This window comes from Epinephelus moara, chromosome 11 (genome assembly GCF_006386435.1).
Source record: "Epinephelus moara isolate mb chromosome 11, YSFRI_EMoa_1.0, whole genome shotgun sequence".
Lineage (NCBI taxonomy): Eukaryota > Metazoa > Chordata > Actinopteri > Perciformes > Serranidae > Epinephelus > Epinephelus moara.
This window is the reverse complement of record NC_065516.1, coordinates 18,937,217-18,960,967: the sequence shown is the minus strand read 5'-3', so window position 1 is coordinate 18,960,967 and position 23,751 is coordinate 18,937,217. Positions and strand designations below refer to the sequence as shown.

The window sequence follows — 23,751 nt, the reverse complement described above, 5'->3', positions numbered from 1 at the left end:
TATGACCACAGTGTACCCATCTTCTGATGGCTACTTCCAGCAGGATAACGCACCATGTCACAAAGCTCAAATCATCTCAAACTGGTTTCTTGAACATGACAATGAGTTCACTGTACTCCAATGGCCTCCACAGTCACCAGATCTCAATCCAATAGAGCACCTTTGGGATGTGGTGGAACGGGAGATTCACATCATGGATGTGCAGCTGACAAATCTGCAGCAACTGCGTGATGTCATCATGTCAATAATAACTGAACAATAACGGAAGACTTACAATGCAAACTGCTTGTGTAATCAGTACCGAAATGGTCCTCATAGAAATATGCACTTTTCTTGATATTATGCCCTGGCATCACCCTGTATGGCTCGAGATGGTTGGTGTTAACCCTTTAACGCCCTGCTAACAGTTTGGTAGAGCACATTTTGAGTCACTTTATTTTGATGAGAAATGTGTTGAACCGAACTCAACCTGACTGAGCTGTCTCTACCATTCAGTTTAGGTATGTTGTGCTGAGAAAATCCACCAGATGTCACTGTGTCTTGAAATAGTCTGACTTTTCAGTTTACCTCCTACAAAAAGTTAGTCACATCAGACATGTCTGCTCTGTGTGGTGGGATTTCCAAAGGTTGGCATCTCTTTAACATGTTACTGTTACAGGGGTCTTACTGAATGGATTTGTGTAACTTAATACAAACAATAAAGGTCCAACAAAGGTCAAATATATTTTTTAAAAACATGCTCTGTAAAAGTATTGTATTGGTAAATGTGTGGAATAAATATGTGGAAATAATATTAGTACAGGAAATACAACTGATTCCCACAGGGTATAGGCTTTTACCTGCTGCAGTTTGACCAGTACCAGAGATGTCCTCACACCTCGGTGTTTTCTCTCTCTAATGAATGACTCCAGGTTGCCATCTGCTGACTTAGGACTGCAGTGCACCATTTTCTCCTGCACACACACACACACACACACACAACCCAGTGCATATGACACGAATGGAAAGATAAATGCATCAGAGTCAGCTTATGAATGAGAGAGACACAGCATACACAAGAAGTGGAAAAATAAAACATAATGACGCAACAGTCCTGTCACCACCTGCTGAAATTGGTTGTCATGTCTACGGTGACTGCTCTACAGATATCCATGGTGGCTGAGAGTCCTGTAGGTCTGTCATGATGCTGCCAGGCTACTGCACAGTGAGAACTAGATTAGAAACAAGTGAAAATGTACTCGGAGACAAAGTGTATACATCAAAAAAATTAAGATAAAAAAATGAGCCAAGGGAGAAAGACTTTTTTTATATATGCATGGGCCCAGTGGTGTAAAGAAGTTATGTAGGGCCCTAGTGCACGCTGTCGCACATGTCTTGTCTTGATAGAAATAGAGATGTGATGTTTAATATAATTTTGCTGTAGTTTAACGCAGCCCTGCAGAATTTTCTCCACTTTGGGATTCTTTGCTCACCATGGTGGCATGTGAGAAAAACAGTTTTCTTCATGAATTTCAGTGTAGCACGGGGTGAGTGACTGATGTACAAATGATCACTTGGGGGGTGAAGTGTTCCTTTAAACCAACTTGTGCGTGTGAATTCTTAAGAAATAACAACTGTCATAAAATAAGAGAGATGATTGTTAGGACCACAGAGACCCAGATAAACAGACATCAGATATAACAGAGTCTAAGAAAAGAAGAAAAACAAATGTTTGTGTGCGTGTATCATCTTTGTGTACCTTAAATAGCCCCATGAGGCCATACATTAGTTGAAACCACAACGGAGAGAACTAAGTGGGTTGAAGCTACTTATTTCCCCCTGCTCTCTCCTCTGCTCCTTTCCTTTGTGACTTAATGGCACGCAATTCCCTCTATTTGAAGAACACAAACACTGAAACTAAGGGATATCAAACGCGCTTCAAAGACGTGGAAACAGACCATAATTAAACCAAACTACTGGCACAGAAACAAAGAGACAGATGGACAGACAGACTGACCTCGTGCAGTTTGGACCTTAATGCAGGATTTGATATAGCTGGAGTTTAAAATATTTAGGGGGCTAAGACACCATATGGCCACTCAGATACACACACACACACACACGTTTTTGGAGAGGCAGCTGCACACATGTACATAACACACACAGAAATCGCTCTGCAGGGAAAATCATTAAATCTCAATAAGGTTGAATGAAAACAGGCACTCTGGATATTTTACTGTCTCTGCTCACATATCACTCATTACTCATGTATATCAGGGTTTTCCCACAGCGCAGTGTGCGCTATAAAACAGGGATGACAAAAAACAGATCTCATTTAAAAACACTTTTAATTCAGTCATTTAAAAATGCATAGATAAAATACTGAAAATGTCCTCAGGCTGAATCGTTACTTCTCTTCTTGTCATCTCACATGAGCGGACAAGGCGAACCACCCGTCTCTTTCTCTCCGTTTCTCCATCTGTTGTGGGAAAAGAAAAGATGTTATACAGTTTTAGATCCAAGGTAACAATAACCTAAGTACTTCTATGTCATCTATAGTGTGTGTGTGTGTGTGTGTGTGTGTGTGTGTGTACCTGTGTTTTCCCATCCCTTGTTTCTCTTCCAAGACTGTGAGAAGACGCTTCAGAACCAGCAGATCTGCAGCACAGTAATACAATAATGTTAAGCCTCAAAATACTGTCTGGTAAATGTCTGTTAAACGGCATGCTCAAAAAAAAAACAGCTTACGAGCAAAAAACACAAAGCAATATGGAGAATTAATTCCCATGCCTCATCAGGGAGCATCTCCATCATCTTAAAGAGCTACTCACCGTCTCTCAGCACCAAAAGTCTCTGACGGGAGCTCCTGTGCAGACAGCAGCTCTGGACTTCCTCCTCCAGCTGAGAAACATATGATGAAGATGATTTTTCCTACAGTGACAGGAAATTACACAGACAGACAGAAACGTGTCGGGTGAGCCACTGTACCTGCTGTATGTGGGCTGAAGGCGGAGGGAGGGATGGGGGAACCAGAGGGAGAAACTTTGGCTGAAACACTTTGCTTCTGTTGCTCAATAAGCTCCAGCAGTCGACCTCTCGCCGCTGCGCTTTGTCTGTTGAGCTCCAGGAGGCGCTGCTCCACACTGCCCACATGGAGGGTGTCGGGTGATGTTGCCTGAGCAAGAAGAGAGACAGAAATAAATCATCAGCTGTGCTTCATTGGTTGTTCAACAGGCTGTTCAACCTATCTGTGAGGGGAATTTCTGTGGTGTTGGTAGAACGCACAAAGGAATCTCTCCTCCCATTTACTTTTTTAGCTTCAAGAATTTTTAAACACAATTTAAAAGACAAAATAAAGCTTTAAAGTGCATCAGGAAAATTAATTCTATGCTCTGGGACCCTTGAAGTTCCAGTGTGTAGGATTTAGGGGCATCTATAAGCAGTAATGGACTATAATATTCATAACTCAAAATAAGATTTGTGTTTTCATTAACTTAGAATGAGCTGTTCATTCATAACTACATATGGAGCAGGTCATTCCCGTTTTCACATTGGCCACTTAAGACTTCAGTTCTCCTACATGCTTTCCACTAGATGCCACTAAATCCTACAGACCAGACCTTTAAGATGACCCTTGATAGGATTTCTTTCTTGCAAAGTGTATATTTTCTCGTAGTGTCTAGTTAGACTCCGCTACACTCTTATGAAACAATTAATGTGGGTTTATAAAACTAACATTTTTACATCTTCAGACAAGAAGGTTATTATGTGGCATACTTTGTTTAAAAATGTACAAATGATCGCACCTGATTCGTCAGTTGCTCCCTTTCAGCAGCCTGCAAATGCCGACTCCTTCTTCCTGTGCCGCTGGAAGCTGACTTCCTCCTCTCTACGACACTTTGTGGTGTGACTCTTCCCGTGCTGCTGGAGCTTGACCTCCTCTGCTCGCTGCTACTGTCAGGCGATCCTGTGACCCCTGACCCAAGGCCCCTAGCTTGACTGAGCTGGACCTTGATCATGTCGTTCTGTCTGCTCAGCTGAGCCATCTCAGCCAGCATGGCCTCTGGCGAGAGGTGTGAGCCGAGAGGGTCAGAGGTCAGTGATACTGAGGATGTAGAGGGCAGGCTGGTGAGAGGCAGGCTGGTGAGGCTAGAGGCTGAGCTGTGGAAGCGGATGTCCTCACAGGAACGCAGAATATCTGCAGGAGGAAGCTCCTGGTGCAGCAGTGCAGGATGGGTCACTGAAGAAGAGGGGAGAAAGCAAAAATTGAATTCTGACAGCTGAGATGATGGCATGAGGTCGTACAGCTGAAATCAGATAACTAAAAAAGAAACAGGCTGTTACCAGGACTTTGTTGCCAGTTGTCTCTCTGTCGAGGCGGGGAGAGCAAGACAGCGGGGGACACAGGGGCTTGTGGTCGTTCAGGATCTCGCTCAGGTGCAGACTGACAAACTGAACCAAATTGAACTGAACCTGGAGCTTTGATATCAGGGCCTTGAGGTGGGTCAACGTGTGCCTCCAGTAGTCCAAGTCCCCCCATCACCAACACCACTGTGTCCAACTTTTGCTCCAGCTCTGCTGTCCGCTGCTGCAACCCCGCCTGAGAGGAAGCAAACAGAATGAGACAGGATTTATGAGCACAGCTGGTATCAGGACAATAAAGTAGTATCAGACCATGTTGTAAGCTCTGTCTCACCTGCAGGGCAGCGGCCTCTTCTCTCAGAGTCATCGTCTCAGCAGTGAGAGCATCAACCAGCCCACGCTGCTCTTTCAACTCCTCCTCCAGTCTCCTCCTCTCTCGAGCCTCCTGCTGAGCTTCCTCTTCCCTCTGTGGACAGTAAAAACAAGTGGATGTCATGAAATTAACGATGGTCCAGCACAGTGTCAAACATCAAGCTCTTGTGAGCATTTCTGTGACGTGTCCATGCATGTTGGATTTATCTGTCTATAAAAGTGTATAACAAAGCCTTAATTGAAGCAACTGCAGTACCTGTTTGAGAAGGTGCACCAAACGTCCCAGAGTGGACACCAAGGCGACAGAGAATCCAGTGAGGCCTTGTGTTCTGTGTGGTTTCTGACTCTGTGCTGAAGCTGGTTCACTGTCAGGACTCAGAGTATCCAAGTCTGCCTCCACCTGACCCAACATGGCCTGCAGGAGGCCCAGACTGGACTGGTCCCCACTGAGAGAGGTAACGGAGGAGCCATCCAGCTCTGAGCTCTGAGAAACACACTTCCTGTTCCTGCTGGTACGACTACTGATCCTGCCTGAGAAACACATACAGAGAAACCAAAAAAGATATCATTAATTTCTTCTGTTTATTGCAGCATTTAGTTGTTCATCTGATGACACATTGTCACAGGCTGACATATGAAGATACCCTCTTGATATTACCTGACTGGTTGAGAGGCAGCTCAGGATTCAGGACCTGAGAAACCAGGACTGACGGTTCCTCCTTGCCTTCCTCTGACTGGCTTTGTCTGGACCGAACACGCTCAACAGCCACTGTGGCGTTGAGAGCTGTAATAAGGTGGGATGAGTTTGTAAATGAAAAAGGATTTCAAACCTGATTTAAAAGTAAACCTTTCCTTGTGATGACTGCATGAAATAAATATTTTTTAACTGCTGTCCTCGTCTTTTCATTGTACCTGTTTGGTCTGGTGCTCTGCCTGATGTGCAGGGGGTTACAGGAACATTATCCCGATCAGCCTGGTCAGAGTTGGGATGATGGGCTTTCTGTCGCTGTATCCCTCTACCCCGAGACTGTGCCTTCATTTTTCGTAAATTGGCCCTGAAAAGAAAAGTAAGCAAGCAATGTAATGATGTCATCGGGATCTGAAGCTTCAGTAGTGATCACTAAATTATGTTTTCCACCTATAAAGAAACACAAGTCAGTCTCTTATCTCAGATTGCTCAGTGTTGTGCAGGTACTGTCTATTTCACAGGCATTATTACCTTTGGATCACATGATGGCCTGAAGTGCCAGTAGGACGGGTATCTTCATCACTGTGGTCTTCCTCTGAAGCTTCAAGTTCATTAAGAGCCTGAGGGGAAATTTTACGCATGAAAACACGTTAATACAGATTGAACTCTTTAGGCAAAAACATAAAACTAGGTTATAAAAAGACACAGACTAAGAGTGTATTATTATTAAGGGAAAACACACACACCTGTGGATCCATCATAGACTGGCTGAGCAGTGAGAGCTGAGTTGGAGGATCTGGTCTTTGGAGAACAGGTAGCTCTGAGTCAGAGTCACAGTTTGGTGCCATCGTCACACTGGGGTGCCCTGCGGAAATTCACAAACACACTGTATACACCACCTAATCTTCTGGGAAAATCATATATCTCATTCAAAAGGGTGTAAATGTGTTGCATATGCTTATGTCTATGAGTAGGGAACAGATTTTTATTGTTTTATTGGTACTGTATTTATGGCTATGATGGATAATCTACCAGTCTGCCTGCGTGGGGCGTCTCCAAACAAGTCTTTGACAACAGCCATGGCTCTGTCAGACCGAGCCAGCACATCCTGCAGCAGCAGCTGGTCAGAGAACACCTGCAGCAGTAAAACACACCACCATCCCCAGCAGCGAAATCTTCTTAAACAAAAAATATCGAGTAAGCAAAAGAGACACTAACAATAAGAGGTTGCACACACCTCCCTGATGATGCTAAGGCTGGCCTTGTCTAGAGGTGCAGGGCTTCCAACGTGTCTGAAACGGCGTTGCAGGGCTTTCTCTCTCAACTCCCATTGAGCCGCTGCCTTGTTGTGGGACTTGTGGATCTCATGACGATGACTCTGAAGCAGAAGTGAACAATCAGACAAGCAAATATGGGCTGCAGACAACCGTTTTAATTGTTTCAGTACTATCAGCTCACTAAAATGATGTTCAGGTGCTAATTTAATGCATAGTATGAAATGAAACAGTTTAAATTGCTCTACAGTTGTACACATCACACGTACGAAGAACTACTGAACGAGCACAGGGTTAAACATCTTACCAGCTCTGCAGGTGACAGCTTGTGCACAGACAGGTCATTGACAGTGCTCTGAAACCAACAAGAGACAGCTGTCGTTACTAAATGAATTTAAAACGTAGAGGTCATTTCTTATTTATAGAAGAAGAAATTACTATGGCGGATAAATGTTCACAGCAAACACAAGTGGACTATCCTCCCGATTGAGTAGCAAGAATGTGTCTAAAAAGGGTACAAGGACATACTTTGATGTCAGTACTCACCACCCAGTCTTTTTTGGGAGCTGCAGCCTTCTTGGTGCGAACAGGCCTTTTTCCTTTGGTGTGTTGTTGTGGACGCCCAACTCTCACAAATGACATCTGATCAGACAATATGAAAAGGTTAGACCTATGTAGTGGTGTAGTGGAGAATGTATGCAGGTATACAGTGTATAACGACCTTTTTTTCTGCCCATTTACAGAATACCCACCTATTAGCCTCAAAGCCATTGGGATATATAGGGGAGTAAACCAATTTCCACCTCTGTAACCTAACGTTACCCATCTAACTTACCTAGTAAGTTACACCCACCTCACCAACTACTGGTCCTATGGCTTCACAGTATGAACAGAGTTGTTTAGTAACATGTCCACACTAACTGAATGTTTCAGCAAACGTGTGAGTGAGTGAAGTTTCCCTCAACATAGTTGTCCTACAGATATTTGTGCACCAGTAAGGTAACGTTAGCTATCTGTTTTCACTCGGCGAACAGTTTTGCTTAAGGTTAGCTAAAACGTGATTTCATACGAAGCTAGCCAAATATTTAAGCAACACTTACGTTTTAAGTTCCGAAGCCACGGTTAGTTATGTGACAAAAGTGTTTCAGGTCGTCTGTAACTTTGCCACCTCCGTTTAGACGGAGCTGAAAAGCATCAACCTCTTCTCTTCAGTTAGTTGTATGACAGTTTTTCAACAGTTGCGCGCCACTTCCTGTGCTGTTGCCACGGACACCGCTTCACGGCGGAGCATCATGGGAAATGAAGTACCGGCGAGCAAGGCGGCTCAGCGGCGGAAGAGGAATCTGGAAGTGTCAAAAAGTAAGTAACAAGGTGAGTATAGAAATTAAATATACATTAAAATAGACGACGTGAGTGTTACATACTGCGAAATTATTTAATTTAGTCATTATTACTGATACACACTGTTTTTGAGAACAATTTTAATGTAGTAGCTAGCTTGTGGAGTGAGAGTTAAATGCTTTATTCAGTGTTGGAAGAAGTATTCAAATATTTTACTTAAGTAAAAGCCCTGCATTAAAACTCTTACACAAGTAAAAATGCAAAAATAGGCTATTGGTACATACTTAAAAGACAAAAAGTAGGCTATTTATTATAGCCCATTTAAGAATATTATAATTATTGATGAATTAATGTGAACATCACTCTAATTTTGCAGCTGGCAAAGGTGGGGCCATTTTTTTCCTAGGCTATTTATACTACTGTGTAGCTTATGAATTTTCCCAAGGGATCAATAAAGTTTTATCTTTACTCATATAATACATTATTATTTATTTGCTGATTATATTTGTATGAATTATCTGAATCTGCAAAGAAACTATAGGCCTAACTAATGTCTTAAAATAGTGGTGGAGTAAAACGTACAATATTGGATTTCAAAATGTAGTGGAGCAGAAGTAAAGTGTAAACTAACAAAAAACTGAAATACTCAAGTAAAGTAGGCCTACAAGTACCCTTAAAATTGTACTTCAGTACAGTACTCTGTAAATATACTTAACTACATTTCACCACTGGCTTTATTTGCTGGTGGGTAGTAACCAGTGGTGGAAGAAGTATTTAGACCTTTTACCTAAAAGTAGCAGATAGTGTTAAAGTGCTGCATTCAGACATGTTATTAGCAAAATATACAAAAAAAAAACCCACAGGGGGCTGAATGGAACCTGTCAGTGTTTTATTAGCCTACTACATATTTTATTATGTAATTATTATTATGGATGCATACTATGTCAGCAGCTTTTTTACAGTTGCAGCTCTTTAAGGCCTACTATATAAAGTTCAGCCCACAGCAATGTATTGCAATTTCATAAGCTCATTCAGTAGCACAGAACATAAACACTCAGTTAAGGTACAGGAACTTAAAAAATGGTACTTAAGTACAATATTTGAGTAAATATAGGCTATGTAATAACTTCCCACCATTGTTCAAGATATTTCATCATATAAAATGCTTGGTTTTGTAGCATGTAAAATCCTAACCTGTGAAGTAGTTTGTAACTAAAGCTGTCATGTACAGGTAGTAAAAAGTGGCACCATATTCACCTCTAACATGTGATGCATTATTTATTAAGTAGAATAGTGGAATTACTCAAGGAAAGGAGAAGTACTTGGGGCCACTGGGTAATAACACTGTCTAAAATACATTTTAAACATTTATGATAATATTAGAATCACACATATGACCCAGTATTGTCCTTAAAAAACAAGTCACCTTAAAACACCCACCAGGTCATTTCAAAAGTTGCATTTGTAACTTCTAGTTTCTCTAATGGTGTTGCCAGATGTTCACAAAGGAGCAAGCATCTGGAAACTCCACTAGATGGCATTGTCACCATATAAATCTCAGTTGGTGGGCAGAGGGAGCAGAGGAGGGATGTTAGCAGGCGATGAGCCAAACTGCCAAAACTCTCAGCTGCTTTTCACCAGGAGGCAGTTACCACAAAACTATGCCTGGAAAAGTTTAACTGAACTTTGGGACAATTGCTGCAAGCACATCTCGGATGTAGAATGATGAGAGGCGCTGCGTCAAGTCGGCAACAATGTTAAACAGGAAGGAAACTAGGTCGCTGTCAAAATAAAAGCATGGTTTAGTGAATATTGTATTAGTGGTCGATGTAGAAGTTAGGCTTGGGGAGAGTCTGCATTTATAGTGATACATGAACGTGATTGACAGCGAATAAAGTCATAATTTATAGCTATTTAAGTAAATGTCTCTGGAGCAGGACTGAAAGGACAAAAAATAATGCCAAAAATTCCTCAAGTTGCAGCTAAATGCTTGCTGGCAATTTCTATATTCATCTTAGTGCCTTCCTATACTCCATTAAGTCGCCAATATGCACTTTTTATTCCGCGTCATGGTTTTATTTTTAAAAGGTTTCAATCGGAAGTTGTATTTAACTCCTTCTTCATTGACACTGGTAGTTCCGACAGTTTATTACTCGATTAAGAGGGATGTGTATTTGCATCTGGCTCTCTGCACGCCCCTCTCACTCTGACGCAAAGTAGGATAGACTCTGCGCGCTCTAGTTCAATCGGGCTACACTGACCCAGACTTGGATGACTGACTCCCGACGCCCCAACAATGCAGACCGAGTCACAAAAGTTTGAAATCTTATCTTTGCGCACGGGGCTGGCTGTGAGGGGTCTCAGGAGTGACAACAGCATGGATCAGGCTACAAGTGCTGGTTTCCCTGCATCCCTGAGGAAAGTCATTTAAGAGTCAGGAGGAGACATGAACAGCCTCGCTGCGGTGCCACAGGAGATCATTTAGTCTGTTCATACTGGATTTTAGAGCTCTGAAGGTTTGCAAGTGGAGTATCAGTCAAGCCTAACTCTGATTTCTGTTACAGTTCAATAGCAGCTACTCTGAGTTTTGTTTTCTGCAAGTCTTGGATAATCAGTCACACTGCGGAGTCACTTTTGGAGACGCTATTTCTGATTTACGCATGGGATTCCTCTGACAAATGACAGCTTCTAAGTGGTTTATTGCTCCCTCACTTTATCCCCTCAGCTCCCTGTATCGCACCGACCCACCGTATCACCAGGTTAGACGCGGGGAGTGAAAACCTCTCCGTCTCTCTCAGTGCGCCAGCGTGAGGACACCTGGCTGAGGATGTGGGGAAGAGGGTTCCCGATGTCTGTCACCGCGATTGTGACTCTCCTCCTGGTTATTATCGACGTGAAAGCCAGCGGGGAGTATTGCCATGGCTGGCGCGACTCCCAGGGCGCGTGGAAAGAAGGGTTCCAGTGTCCGGAGAAGATCGACGGAGAGGACGCGATCATCTGCTGCGGGAAATGCGAGCTGCGCTACTGCTGCAGCAGCACGGAGGCACGGCTGGATCAGGGGAGCTGCGATAACGACCGGCAGGCTGAGGAGCCCGGGACAGAGAGCAAGGAGAACAAGGACTCCGGTGCAGGTATTAACCCACAACTTCTAATGTTTGAACAACTTCTACCACAAGTATGATGTATGTTAATAATCATAACCGGTCATCATTAATTACAGTCTTAAAGAAAACGTGTGTATACCTGCTTAAACAACAAAATACAATGCAAAAGAGAGCAAGAGCAATTTTTAAAAAAAGGATTAGCATATAAAGGTGATGCTTGATAATATTTTTGGAGTATGGGCACTGTCACAGTACAAGCCTTACAATCCCAGGGATGGATTACTGAACAGGCCTACTGGGCCCAAAGTGTCAGGGGCCCCCTGGCCTACACCTGCAAAATGTCACTTGAAGAGACACATACTGACCAGGAAGAGACTCAAAATGACCACGAACAAACTCATAATGACTACAAAAGGGGCAAAACAACCACAAAGAAACACAAAATGACTACGAAGAGACAAAAAATGATTACAAAGCGACTTAAAATGACTACGAAGAGACATAAAAGGACTACAAAGAGGCACAAAATGACCACGAAGAGACCCACAGTGACCTCAAACAGACACAAAATGACTATGAAGAGACACAAAATGACTACCAAGAGACACATAATGACCATGAAGAGACACAAAACGGCTATAAAGAGACCCAGAGGGACTAGGAAGAGACTTAACATGACTGCGAAGAGACACATAACGACCATGAAAAGAATCAAAATGACTACAAAGAGACACAAAATTAATTTAAAAAAGAGGCTAAACATCAATGAAGTCTGTATTTCTTGCTCCTACAGGAAAGGTGGTGGGGCCATTTGCATATCTGTGCCCAGGGGCCCATTGTCCCGTAATCCGCCCATGGATAATCCCTACACACATAACACGTCCACACTGTAGTCCTCACTGTGATTTATGTCAGAGGAAGACTGGTACTGAAACTAATTGACCTGTTGCTTCAGTGGTCAGTGTGGTATTGTTAATCTCAGCTGAGCCTTTGTTTTTTTTTTATTCCAAATAAATTTAATTGAAAAAGTCTTATAAATGATTATAAATGGTATAAAGCGTGTTGATGCCATGCCAGAGGCACATGCACATGATGCCCTAAATTTGATATTGTGAATTGCAGACCTATTACAAGCTCCGGTTTCCCCTCATAAACCCAGCAGTCCCACAGTATCTCCCTGTTAAAAGGCTCATCTGCTCCCTGTCCCGGTTGGCAACGACAGCTGCACAGGAGACAGCAGACAGACTCCTCAAAAAAAAAAACGAGTTAACTGCACTCACAAATGGCAAACTGTGCCGTGGTGCACTTATAAATAGCCGTGTTTGTTCTGGCCTGTAACAGTGCAAGAGGGGGCCGGGCTCAGATCACGCTGTCCCCACGGGGATCAAGTTTGGACTTGACCGGATCTTGGACAGTGGCTCACCAAAGGCGCTGACAGCTCTGCTCATAAAAAAAACACAAATCACGTTATGTATCATTTCCTACTAGGCTCGTGGAGCCCCGCTCCTCCTGTAATCCCCCACTGCACTCTCTCTGGTGTCTGTGGGCTTTCAAGGGATTCGCACTCACAGAAGACACTCACATTCAGACACAGAAACTGCATATCAGAGGGGCATCATTACCAAAACTAAAGGCAAATATAACCCATATTTTCAAGTGGATAAGACAAGTATACAAACTTCTTTATCTCCATTCGTCATTGCTTACATTCCCATAAATTAATCCACCATAAAGTCCTGTGAAGCTGCATCATATCTTGAATAAAGATCAACAAGTAGATAAGAGCACTCCAGAGAAATGGAGCAAATATTGGACATCAGAGAGAACAGCAACACAGCCCTACTTCATGTTTCCCTGGGGATATTATGCCCTCTTTTGGACCTCCAGCCATAATCTGTCATTTGCTAAGACAATCATGCCTTATCGCTGCAGGAAGGGGTATATACATTTCGTTCAGTGGCCTGCAGCCAAAATAACTTAAAGAAAAGCAGCTTTTTCCTCCCCAAGCAAAGAGGAAGGCCGAGTTCGGTTTGTGCATTTTATTCATTTTTCTTACGCTCGCAGCCTATTAATCATCCAGGAAAGATACACACTGTGATGTCAATGGATAACAGGCAGGAAATTATTAATGTGCTCAACATGAAGGAACATATGGTATTTAGGAACAGGAGAATGCCCGTGGGACAGACGAGGGAGACGAGGGAGAGTCTGGCCAGCGCAGCCACAAAGACTGTGCCCAAAACAAGAGCTTAAGAGAGGGGGGCTGCTGTTACTGCGGCATGGCTGCCACAGCTCAACTGCAGCAACAGGTGTGGACGAGTGACAGGGAACAATAGGAGGGTTTCAAACAGCATGTGCACAAGATGAGAAAATCACACAGGGCAACAGGAAAAGAAATTAAATCCTTTCTTGAGATACTGTGGACAGTTAAGTCCTGCATTTGAGAAGCCAAGAACAGATTCAGTGTTTGCAAGCTCAGCAGTAGAAAGTACTCTAGTGCTTTCATTTCATTGCAATTCAGAGGGAAATATTGTACTTTTTACGACACCATGTTTATTTGACAGCTGTAATTATGAGTTACACAGTAAGATTTTACAATAAAAAATATTCTAAGCTTATAAAGTTGGATTATATAAAACTGTAATTTTATTATGATGGTGTAATCTGTACATACGACATCTATTGCACATCTGTCCGTCCTGGGAGAGGGAGCCCTCCTCAACTGCTCTTTCTGAGGTTTCTTTTTTTTCCCATTAAATAGTTTTTTTTAATTGTATTTAAATCACAAGACATTGTTAAATAAACCCAGTGGTTCCAGTGTCTACTCTGAACCCTTTGTCACATTTAGAAATCTATGAGCTGACAGCAGCTTTTTCCCAGAAGAGATGATAATTCAATTTGAATAACTGTTCGATGCTAAAAGAGGTACCATTTTGCAACATTTCATAAAAAACATAGATTAAAAGTGTAACAATGTGAACAAATTTGTTTTGTAAAGCTAAGTTTTTAACCACACAGAAGGCACTTAGTAACTAAAATGTCTTTGCCATAGTGACAACGGGTTTGATTCCAGCCTGTCGCCCTTTGCTGCATGTCATCCCCCTCTGTCTCGCCACCTTTTACACTTAATACTGTCCAGTTTAATAAAGGCAATATGCCATAAAATAATCTTAAAAAAGTTTTTAACCATGCCGGTATCATGGCTCTATGGATTGGAGTGTTGGTCCACTGCTTTGGTTCATATTTAAAACTTTACAACTATTAAATGGATTTCTGTGAAGTTTTAGAACATATTCCCCCTCACAATGAATTGTGTGTGTTAAATTAATTTCATCATGAAGTTGTTTTAATGTGTCTAGTGGTTTGATTTATTACCAAATACCTGCAAAACTAATTGCATTCCCATCAGCCTCAGCTGTACTTTGCTTAGTGTTAATGTTAGCATGCTAACACACTAAAGTAACAACAACATGAGCTGGGCAACATGGAGAATATCATGATGTTTTTGACCAAATACCCTGATATCAATATTGTGAGGGTGTTGTAGAGTTGACTATTGGTGCTTTCACAAAATATTTACACAATGAGTTTTTTGATAAGTAATCATCAGTAATGTGGAGATAATGACTACGAGTGTCATCATGAAGTCAGAGTTTTAATTTGTCCACTTTATGACCAAATACCTGAAAAATAATGACATTCCCAACAGCTTAAGCTGTGCTTTGTGTTTGGTGCTAATGTTAGCATGCCAACAAGTGAAATTGTAAATATGGTTGACTAAACGTCAGTCAGTTAGCATTGTGAGCATGTTAGCATGCTGATATTAGCATTTGGCCCGAAGCAACATTTCACTTAAGTGCAGCTTCACAGATTTATTTTGTGACCCTCTGGGACCTTTTGCATAATATCTGCAACAATTTGCATAACAGAGTGCTTCACGGATCACGTTTTTGTGCAGGCCAACACAGAAGTTAGCGTCACCCCGGCTCCCTCGTCAAAAAGCCTTTGGGATTTTTCCACTGGATTTTGGATTATTGCTGAAAATAAAACATTTTCATGATCATTGAAACCTTAATGTAATCACCAGAAGTAAAAAGCTAACGTTAGGATATAATGAACTGCACTATGATCACATGACTTAGTGTCGCCACCACAACGAAGATGTAAAGCCATGTTCGGTGTAATGACGTTCAGTAGTCTCAGTTAGCCACTTATTAGCAACCTTTTATTGTAGGACATGTAAAGGCTTCAAAATTCACAAGTGGGTATTCACTGACGTATTTTAATTCATAGAAGAAAACGTGAAACTCTCATAAGCTTGTGTTAACCACAGACCTTATTTCAGGCATCTAACCAGTTCAGGTTTTAGGACTCATTCCTGGGCCACTCTGAGTTCTTTTGTTTTTTACTTGTTGTGAAGTATTTTCAGATTGCAGTGCTGATATTTATAGTTGGACAAAGACCTCAGTTCTTTTGACACCAGTTTATTTGCTGAACTCTAAGTGGTGCTTTTCTCCCCCCTCCATCACTGATTTACAGTACAGTGTTTTGGAAAGCAGCTCTGCAGTTCAAAGCAGGGATGAAGTAAAACAAGACGAAAGTTTCTGCAATTACTAATCCTCATCAGCCATGCAGAAAAAGGGAGTGGAAGCCCAGATGTTGAGGTGGAGGCCATATAAGTGCAGGAAAAGAGGGCAGTCAAAGGCTCCCTGGGACATTTCTGCGCTTGTAACGTATATATGTGTTGCCAGAGTAGAGTTCCTGTTAAGACCTGTTTACTGGAAGGTGTGTGGCTGTGAGGTACATTAGCCTCTGAAGTCGACACCGCTTCTTGTCAAAGGGAAATGGGTCAAGGTCCTAGTTTGTTTCATGTCACCGTGTCTCGGCCTCTTGTGCCGCTGGCCTGTGTCTTTTGTCACCTGGACTTACCGCCTCCGCCAGTGAATGTCCCCCAGCTCTTAACAGGTCTCATGCAGTAATCCCTTTAATACCCTGCTACTTTTGATGAGCATTCTGAAAAGTTTCTCAAGGCCGTATGGATGTATTTCAAAGAGACAAAAGGAAACCGGAGCCAGTTGCCACCTCTCTCCGTTTGGCATACAGTTACACCTCATAACACATGGGCACATTCAGAGCGGAAAATAACTGCACCCTGTGGGAACAATAAAACACAACTAATCACTTACACTATAACATGGTCGTTATTGTGTTTGTAAGGTGTTTGTGCGAGCGAGCATGGGAATGAACAAGTGAGGAGAACACCTCAGGAGTGACCTCATCTCGCCTGTCACCCTGCTTCTGCCAACAAAACGTTCACTCTGTGCCCTCACTGCTCGGCCAAAAGGTGAAACTAGAGCAGAAACTGTTATTTTCTTGTAAAGAAAGTTATTGTTGATCACGTTTCAGAGTTGTTTTTGGAGCTTCTCCTGCCCATTTAGCAAATTTACAGATAGCCAACTGGAACCTGAGATGGACACACATATAAAACTGTCAAGATCTGTACCTGTTTAATAATGCCTCTGTTATTTGACCCAGCGAATCAGTGATGGGTGGAAATGTGAGTTACACAAGTACTTTCTTACGACTGATTTGCTGTTTTAAACAAAAAGAAAGAAAAGGTCAGTGAGGAGAAATTGGCTTACTCTTTTGATTTAAAGCGCTGAATAAGCTCCCATTCAGCTACATTAAATCAGTCAACTTTAATACTCTTCTTTAAGCAGGAGCCAAGTACTGCAGTTCAACTAGAGTAACTGATTTTCAAAGGTTTGGTCATAAATAGCCGCAGCAAAAGAAGGGTCACAAATATCTGCTGGCAGCCGGGCTTAAGAATGTCACCCATGCAAACACACACACATACACACACAGATGTGCAGGGTCGAGGAGGCTGGGGACACAGCAGGGTGCTGAGGATTAAAACAGATCAAAACAAAGTTAATAACTGCTAATGAGAGCCCGGGGCTCCCTGGGGACTCGGTCCCAGTGTACTTCTCATTCTTCTACCAAAGTCCAAACACTCCTCTCTGCTCAGTCTTTTGTTTCACTGTCTCACCCAATCTCCACTCACATGTAGGAGCTTTGCCTGTGCAGAAAAGCAAAACCTGAGTGTGTGAGGCGGTGCTGCTTTGAAGTTTAAAGGTCCAGTGTGTGAGGTTAAGGGTGATTTAGTGGCATCTAGTGGTGAGGATTGCAGATTGCAACCAGCTGAAACTCCTCTCGGTTAGAATTCCTTCAGGAGGTTTTTATCAGGAGCTGAATTATCCGCAGAGGTCTCTTCCTTTCTAAAACAAACAGAGCAGGTGATTTAAACCACAAAAGCACTGAATAAAGCAGCTTCATGTTAAAAAAATCTGTGTTTTTTTTTTACACTGCTCGTCCTGGAAGTGCTGCTAACTATGGTGGCTGATACAAAAACGCTAACAGCCCTGTCTGAAGCCAGTGTTTGGTTTGTCCATTTTGGCCTACTACTGTAGAAATATGGTGATGCAACATGGCGGACCCGCTCACTATGTAGAAATAATAATAATTATTATATTTAATTTCTGCCAATATATCCCCCAAAATCCTACACACTGGACCTTTAATGTTGAACCTAGAAGTCTGCCACAAAATCTTATAGCTGTTTTCATTAACCTGAATGTGTCTTCTCTCTCTCTCTCTGTAGTGCCCATCTACGTGCCATTCCTGATCGTGGGCTCTGTGTTTGTAGCTTTCATCCTGGTGGGCTCTGTGGTCGCCGTGTGCTGCTGCCGCTGCCTCCGGCCCAAACAGGAACTGTCATCAGGAGGTGCGTCAGGAGGAGGGGCCGGCAGTGGTCGCCTCTTGGAAACTATCCCCATGATGGCCAGCGTGGGCACCTCCAGAGGTTCATCCTCCCGCCAGTCCAGCACAGCCACCTCGTCCAGCTCTTCTGCCCCGCCCGCTGCACCCCGTCCCGCTCCCCCTCCCCTCATGCGGGCTCAGGCCTCCTGCTGCCTGCCCCCTGACGCCAGCGTCTTCGTCAACATGCCCACTAACTTCTCCGTACTCAACTGCCAGCAGGCCACGCAAATCATGCCTCATCAGGGACAGTTTCTGCACCCGCAGTACATCGGCTACGCTGCTCACCCTGTGTCCCAGGCAGCCTTCCTGGACCCCACTCAGGGAGGATACAGACCCCTCCAGTCCCCCTGTCCTCCTCCCACCGCTGGGTCCAGTGTCACCAGTGATCAGAAATTCCCTGCAGTGACTGTGTGATGAGGGCCCAGCCTGCAGACCACTCTGCCACTTTGTTGTGAAGTTTAACCTGTGAGGGCTGTGCCAGAGACCTTTAGGGGACACTGCCAGAGTGGAAAAAGAAAGGCAGGGAGTCAGGCTCACATGAAGGACTCATAAAGCTGTTGCTGGCTTAGTGCCTGCCCTGCTATTGTGTGTGGTGTGTGTCTGTTTAGTGTGTCATATGATCTCTTGGCGAGTTGGAATGAGCTAAGCTCAGCCCGTGATGGATGCATAAACAATTTTCTGTCTTGATGCAAAGACAAAACTGCATATAGGAAGGTTATACAGCCCAGATGGGTGATCACGCACAGCCCACTGCAGCAGCAGCAGCCTGCAGCTCAAATAAAGACTGTGCATGTGTTTGTGTTTGCATGTATGTGTATGTGAGAGTGAGAAAAAGATTTGTTGGCTTATGTGTGCTGGAGTGAGTGATGACTGGATGATTTATAGCAGTGGACTGAATGAAAAGTGGATATTCAAGCAAAAAAAAAAAGTAATGACCACATGCTGTGTTTATGCCATGTGCACATCTGCACTTGTGAATAGTTGTGAGTGGTTTATACAGTAACGTTTGTTTGTGTTGAGAGTGTGAGGAAAGAAAGCATGTGAAAAGATGTTTGTACTGTACATGTGTGAGTTAGTGTGAAGTGTGGAGGGATGTGGTCGTATGAGTAACTGTGAGTGAACTGTGTGTAATGGGAAATGCAGGTGGTGTAATGTGAAAGGCAGTCGCAATCTCCCCTTAGACCATTTAAACTCTAATGAAGTGAACACAGGACATAGACTGTGACGCTCCACCCTGCCATACAACCTCTCCTGCCACCCAAAAAGAAAAAACACAGAAAAAAAAAACCCCAAACTGCCCTGAGTGAGCGGAAACACATACAGACCCCAAAAAAATTAAAATATTCATGCAAGGCTGGCAGTTAATGTCCCTGAGAAGTGTGAGAGGCCGTTCTCTGAAGATTACAGAGTTAATTATACAGCGAAAACTGCCCCCCTTCACGTCTCTCCTGTGAGAGGTGTGTGTGTGCATGTGTGTGTATTTAACACTAACGCAGTTCGGTGCGTTAGCTGAGGGCACTGGCAGCTCCAGGGCAGCTTTGACTCATTATTTCCCACTTAAAAACAGCAGAGAAGTGGCGGTTACTGCTCGTTAATGTAAAAAAAAAAAAAAAAGTCAACATTGCATTTTTTTCTGCGTACTGTCGTGCAGCTGGGTCACTGGTAACTCAGTAACATGCAACTTGAGGAATGTGCTGCTCCACTGAGCGTGCAGCCTGAGATGTCCCAGAGTACTGAAACTGGTATGTTTGTGTGTACCTCATCCGTGCTGCGAGCATAATGTCTGTAAGATGCAGTCGGCAGCTTGTGCCTGACAAGATAAGTAAAATGATGAATGAACATTGGTCCAATTTGATGCAGCAGTGACATTTTTCATATGAGTTCTAAGAAAATAAACTTTTAAACAGAAATCAGTGTGTTGACAGCTTTTGTGTTTCAGCTTCTACTGTCAGGATGAGTGAGATTTACACACACACACACACTCAGAGACAAAGCCTGCTTAACAAACAACAAACCTGTGAGGTGAACGGGTTTTCACACAAAGAACTGTCTCACATCCCTTATCCCCTCGAAACACAAACACACTCACGGCAAAGCTATTAGAAACACTAATTACACACCTTTACAGACAGCTCTGCCACCCACAGTGGACAGACCGAGTACCCGTCACATCACAGAGCGGAGGAACAATAAACCACAACAATGGGAAGTTGTGGAGGTGTAGTTTTGGCAAGCTCCTCCAGAAACTACAGTAATGTGGAAAGCGGAGCGGGCCGCTGGGTTGGGGAGTCACTAGGGAGGAGTTGAAAAGCACAAATGGCTCTCTGGCTCCTGCTCGGCCGTGGCCCGATGGATTCTCCATACTGGAGCAGCTGTAGTCGGTTTGGGCTGGGCCACATCCAGGAAGGTGGGTGGGAAAGGGAGCTCCAGTTGGACTCCAGTGTCCAGAGGCTGGGGGGTGTATTAATCGTTTAATGGTCTGTCTACACTGGCTCTCATGAGCTTCAAGAGGGAGCGTGGGAGAGGTTTGAATCTGGTAATGTATGAAATCATCCACATCTCATGTACCAATAGAGCCTTTTTGATCCTTTTTAAACACACAATGTAAACCCAGCTCGTCCTACTGCCCTGTCAGAGCACCTACAGGTATCGACACTTAAATTTAATGCTTTTAAAACATTTAAGATAATTGCTTAACAAAATTTAAGACTGATTTTTGGACCTACCTTTTTTTTATTCAAGCACTGCAGGTGAGTATAAAGGTATGGGTACAATTGATCAGTGTTGTAGTCAAGACCACCTAAACTGAGTCAGTCATGACCGAGACAAGACCAAGACTTTGAGGGTTGAGACCAAGTCAAGACCAGACCAGTGCGAGTCCCACACGGCATGACACACATAGGATAAAATGTGGAAAGCACAAACCCGAGGCACTCCTCAAATTGATCTTAAAGATCCACATTCCCGTGAAAACACCCAAGGAAAACAAAGACTCCTCTTCAGGCATCTCTTTGCATGCACACTGTGTATATATGTGTGTATGTATGAGTGTACCATGAGAAATGCCTAGATGTATATGTTGTTTGGGACTTTTCCTTTTTCTATGAGTAGACAAATATCAACAAATACTAAGGAGCTAAAATCAACCTAATCATCCTTATCTAAGTCATTTTTCTGCACAGGCAATTTAGCGATATCCCTGCAGTTTCAGTCTTGACCAGTCTTGACATAAAATCCAGAGTCTTGTCTAACACCGAAACAGCCAAGTTAAAATGTGGTCAGAAAGTGTTCTGAGACCAGTCCCCGGATTAAGACCTATCTTGAGTGCTGCAACACTGAGCGCATCCAATTCAAAGTCCTTCTCCTCACTTATTAAGCCCTCCATAACCAGGCCCCCTCCTACCTCACAGACCTGCTCCACCGCCACACTCCTTCCCGCAGCCTCCCGACTCCTGACACCACCTAGGACCAAGCACAGAACCTGGGGCGACAGATCCTTCTCCATAGCTGCCCCTCTTCTGGAACACTCTCTCCAAACACATTCGAGACTGCACTGACCTGTCCAAGTTCAAATCACTACTCAAGTGAACAGAATGGCTTTTAATGTGTGAATGCTGTTGTGTGTATTTTACTGTGGTCTATTTTGTGGTCGTTTTTAACCAATGCAAAGCGTATTTGAGTACCATGGAAAGTGCTCTAGCATTATTTTATGTAGGAATGCTGTCATTAAAATGAGTTAGGTTAGGTACATTTTGCTAACACGACATTGCGGGTATAAAGTAAAAGTACAGTAACATCAGAAATGTGGACTGTCACACAGAAGAGCTTGACTCACTCTGACAAAAATAAATGAATAAATAGAGATGGATGAATGAAATTAGATAAAATGTTTGTGGCAATTAAGACCTCACAGATTCAAATTTAAGACTAATGACTTTCAAGGCCTTATATTTATAAAATCATATTTTTAAGGACGTGCAGACACCCTGCCTGCAGCCACATTTTGACCCACAAAATCCACTTGATTACACGAGTCGAGACAGCTTCAAGTCAAGAGACAGAGACATTTAGTCAGGCCATGGATTGATTAGATTTAATGATTAGGACTCGGATGGACAACCCCCCCTTCTCTCCCTCCCTTTTAGTCTTGCATTCCTGAACCAGAGTGTCCTCAACACAGAGCACACACACACACACACACACACACACACACACACACACACACACAATGGACTCTACATTCAGACAAACCCCAGAGCCAGAAAAACACATGATCCAGGCGAGTGTCTCAATCAGATCCCTTCTGTTTGGATGCCTATTAGCGCTAGTTCAAGTAAAGTATTCCCTCTAAGACATGTCTCCACACATGAGTACAAAAACAGGCATTAATGAAAAGAGAAAAAAAAAATATAAACATACACATTAATGTCCACTTTAATAATAAAAAAAAGAAACAGTCCAGTAAAGAATGGAAATCCAACAAAACTGAAGGAGGAAGCTTTAATGCCAGACTCGCTGCTTCCATGTCAGCTGATGATGCTTGACAGGCGGCGTCAGGAATCACAGGAGCAGTCAGAAACAACAGGAAACAAGGTGGAATTTTCTTTTTTTTTAAAAACTGGCCAAGACATGATGTGCTAGAGGAGGGGAGACATGGAGGCTGCAGAGCGGCTAGGAGATGGAAAGATAGGAGGGAAGAAATGAAGGTACAAGGAGAGATAAGCAGGAGGACGTCCCAGTGGGGTAGGAGGGGTTGCAGCGGGGTGGTGGTCCAGTTTGGCATGAGCGTTTTGCCTCAGTGGCATCTCTGTGGTGTTTGGCAGTGAGGCTTGGTGCTGCGATGGGACACGGGGGGGCTGTAGCTGGGGTTCAGGGCTGCAGTGGTCCTCCCTCTTTGCTTCCCTCCCTCCCTCCCTCCGTCCCTTTATAAGGAATTCATCAGTGCATATGTGTGTGTGTTTATTTAGACGTCCCTTTCCCTCCCGCATCGGCATGTGATGACAGACAAGCTAAACCCACCTCACAACAGAGATGAGAGAGAACCGTGGAAGCGAACACACGCGGGCCGACACACATGCACACAAACACAGGAGCGCCAACGCGTGCAGACGTACATGCACAGGCAGATACAGACGCACGGGAATGCACACACACATACACACTCACGCACACACACACACCCACACACACAGATAAACACACAGTGGCATGAAGCAAACCCAGTCTGTGGGGTATACAGATATGAGGAGCAGTCTCTGAGTTTGACTTGTCATGTCTGTGCGTGGATATGATTGCTCATGCCTGTGCAGCTTGAAGAATGTTTTTTCCCCATAAAGTCGGCCTGGTCCCTTCTCTCAAGTTAGTCCTCTTATGCGCCAGCGATGGCCTCTACGCCTGACCGTGACCCCCGCCCTGGGCAAGGGGTCAGGTTATAGTTCCAGTAAGGCCACAGCAGGGGTCGGTCACCCGGCGTGAGGGTGTCACGTGAGTCTGTCTCCGCTGTCGCCTTGTTAACCGTTGCTACGGTGAGCCGAAGCCTTGGTCAGGGGTGGGGCTAGAGGCTGGGGCGTTGGCGGGTGGTGTCGTAGGAGCGCACTACCTGGGATTGGGACACCACGCCGTGCTCCTCTTGAGAGAAGGCATAGCCATCTGCAGAGAGAGACGAGACGGAGGAACATTTTAACAAAACAAACAGCTGTATGACTCCATTTTTTGTTAATCACACGGGATGTTCGTGTGCAGACAAACCCTGCCTCAATAATAATTAAACCGAGTTTCACAAATGTGTTATTTATTACATGACTGTTATACT

At 43.6% G+C, this 23,751-nt stretch overlaps 3 protein-coding genes across 9 annotated transcripts in view; 1 reads left to right on the top strand and 2 right to left on the bottom strand.

Annotated features, from left to right (window-relative positions):
- Positions 1-2,310: 2,310 nt before the first annotated feature.
- On the bottom strand, positions 2,311-7,919 carry spice1 (spindle and centriole associated protein 1). The gene is made up of 17 exons (XM_050056666.1): positions 7,776-7,919; positions 7,222-7,317; positions 6,983-7,030; positions 6,639-6,779; positions 6,434-6,536; positions 6,148-6,266; positions 5,933-6,021; positions 5,626-5,768; positions 5,372-5,497; positions 4,970-5,244; positions 4,676-4,807; positions 4,324-4,579; positions 3,786-4,219; positions 2,968-3,154; positions 2,811-2,880; positions 2,574-2,637; positions 2,311-2,458 (listed from the first exon to the last, which is right to left on the bottom strand). Exons 2-17 carry the CDS (start codon positions 7,315-7,317, stop codon positions 2,402-2,404), a joined length of 2,340 nt encoding a protein of 779 aa, XP_049912623.1. The 5' UTR covers positions 7,776-7,919; the 3' UTR covers positions 2,311-2,401.
- A 2,282-nt stretch (positions 7,920-10,201) lies between these two features.
- On the top strand, positions 10,202-19,864 carry LOC126398033 (protein shisa-2). Of its 2 annotated transcripts, XM_050057201.1 has the most exons (3): positions 10,202-10,532; positions 10,742-11,147; positions 17,782-19,864. In XM_050057201.1, exons 2-3 carry the CDS (start codon positions 10,844-10,846, stop codon positions 18,351-18,353), a joined length of 876 nt encoding a protein of 291 aa, XP_049913158.1. In that variant the 5' UTR covers positions 10,202-10,532; positions 10,742-10,843; the 3' UTR covers positions 18,354-19,864. The 2 variants fall into 2 exon arrangements, with proteins under 2 accessions (XP_049913158.1, XP_049913157.1); XM_050057200.1 differs by having other exon boundaries at positions 10,202-11,147.
- A 2,493-nt stretch (positions 19,865-22,357) lies between these two features.
- The window catches only part of atp8a2 (ATPase phospholipid transporting 8A2), a 57,719-nt gene continuing 56,325 nt past the window's right edge, over positions 22,358-23,751 (bottom strand). For all 6 annotated transcript variants that reach the window (XM_050056130.1, XM_050056132.1, XM_050056131.1 and 3 more), the window contains one exon: positions 22,358-23,588. In XM_050056130.1, coding sequence (XP_049912087.1) covers positions 23,494-23,588 — 95 coding nt within the window. In that variant the 3' untranslated portion in view covers positions 22,358-23,493. The remainder of the gene's footprint in view (positions 23,589-23,751) is intronic.

Coding starts and splice junctions, on each gene's coding strand:
- spice1 (XM_050056666.1), bottom strand. CDS start 7,317: ATGTCATTTGTGAGAGTTGGGCGTCCACAACAACACACCAAAGGAAAA. Junction 7,031..7,221: donor CTCCCAAAAAAGACTGGGTG/GTGAGTACTGAC, acceptor TGTTGGTTTCAG/AGCACTGTCAATGACCTGTC. Junction 2,459..2,573: donor CAAGGGATGGGAAAACACAG/GTACACACACAC, acceptor TTCCCACAACAG/ATGGAGAAACGGAGAGAAAG.
- LOC126398033 (XM_050057201.1), top strand. CDS start 10,844: ATGTGGGGAAGAGGGTTCCCGATGTCTGTCACCGCGATTGTGACTCTC. Junction 11,148..17,781: donor GAACAAGGACTCCGGTGCAG/GTATTAACCCAC, acceptor CTCTCTCTGTAG/TGCCCATCTACGTGCCATTC.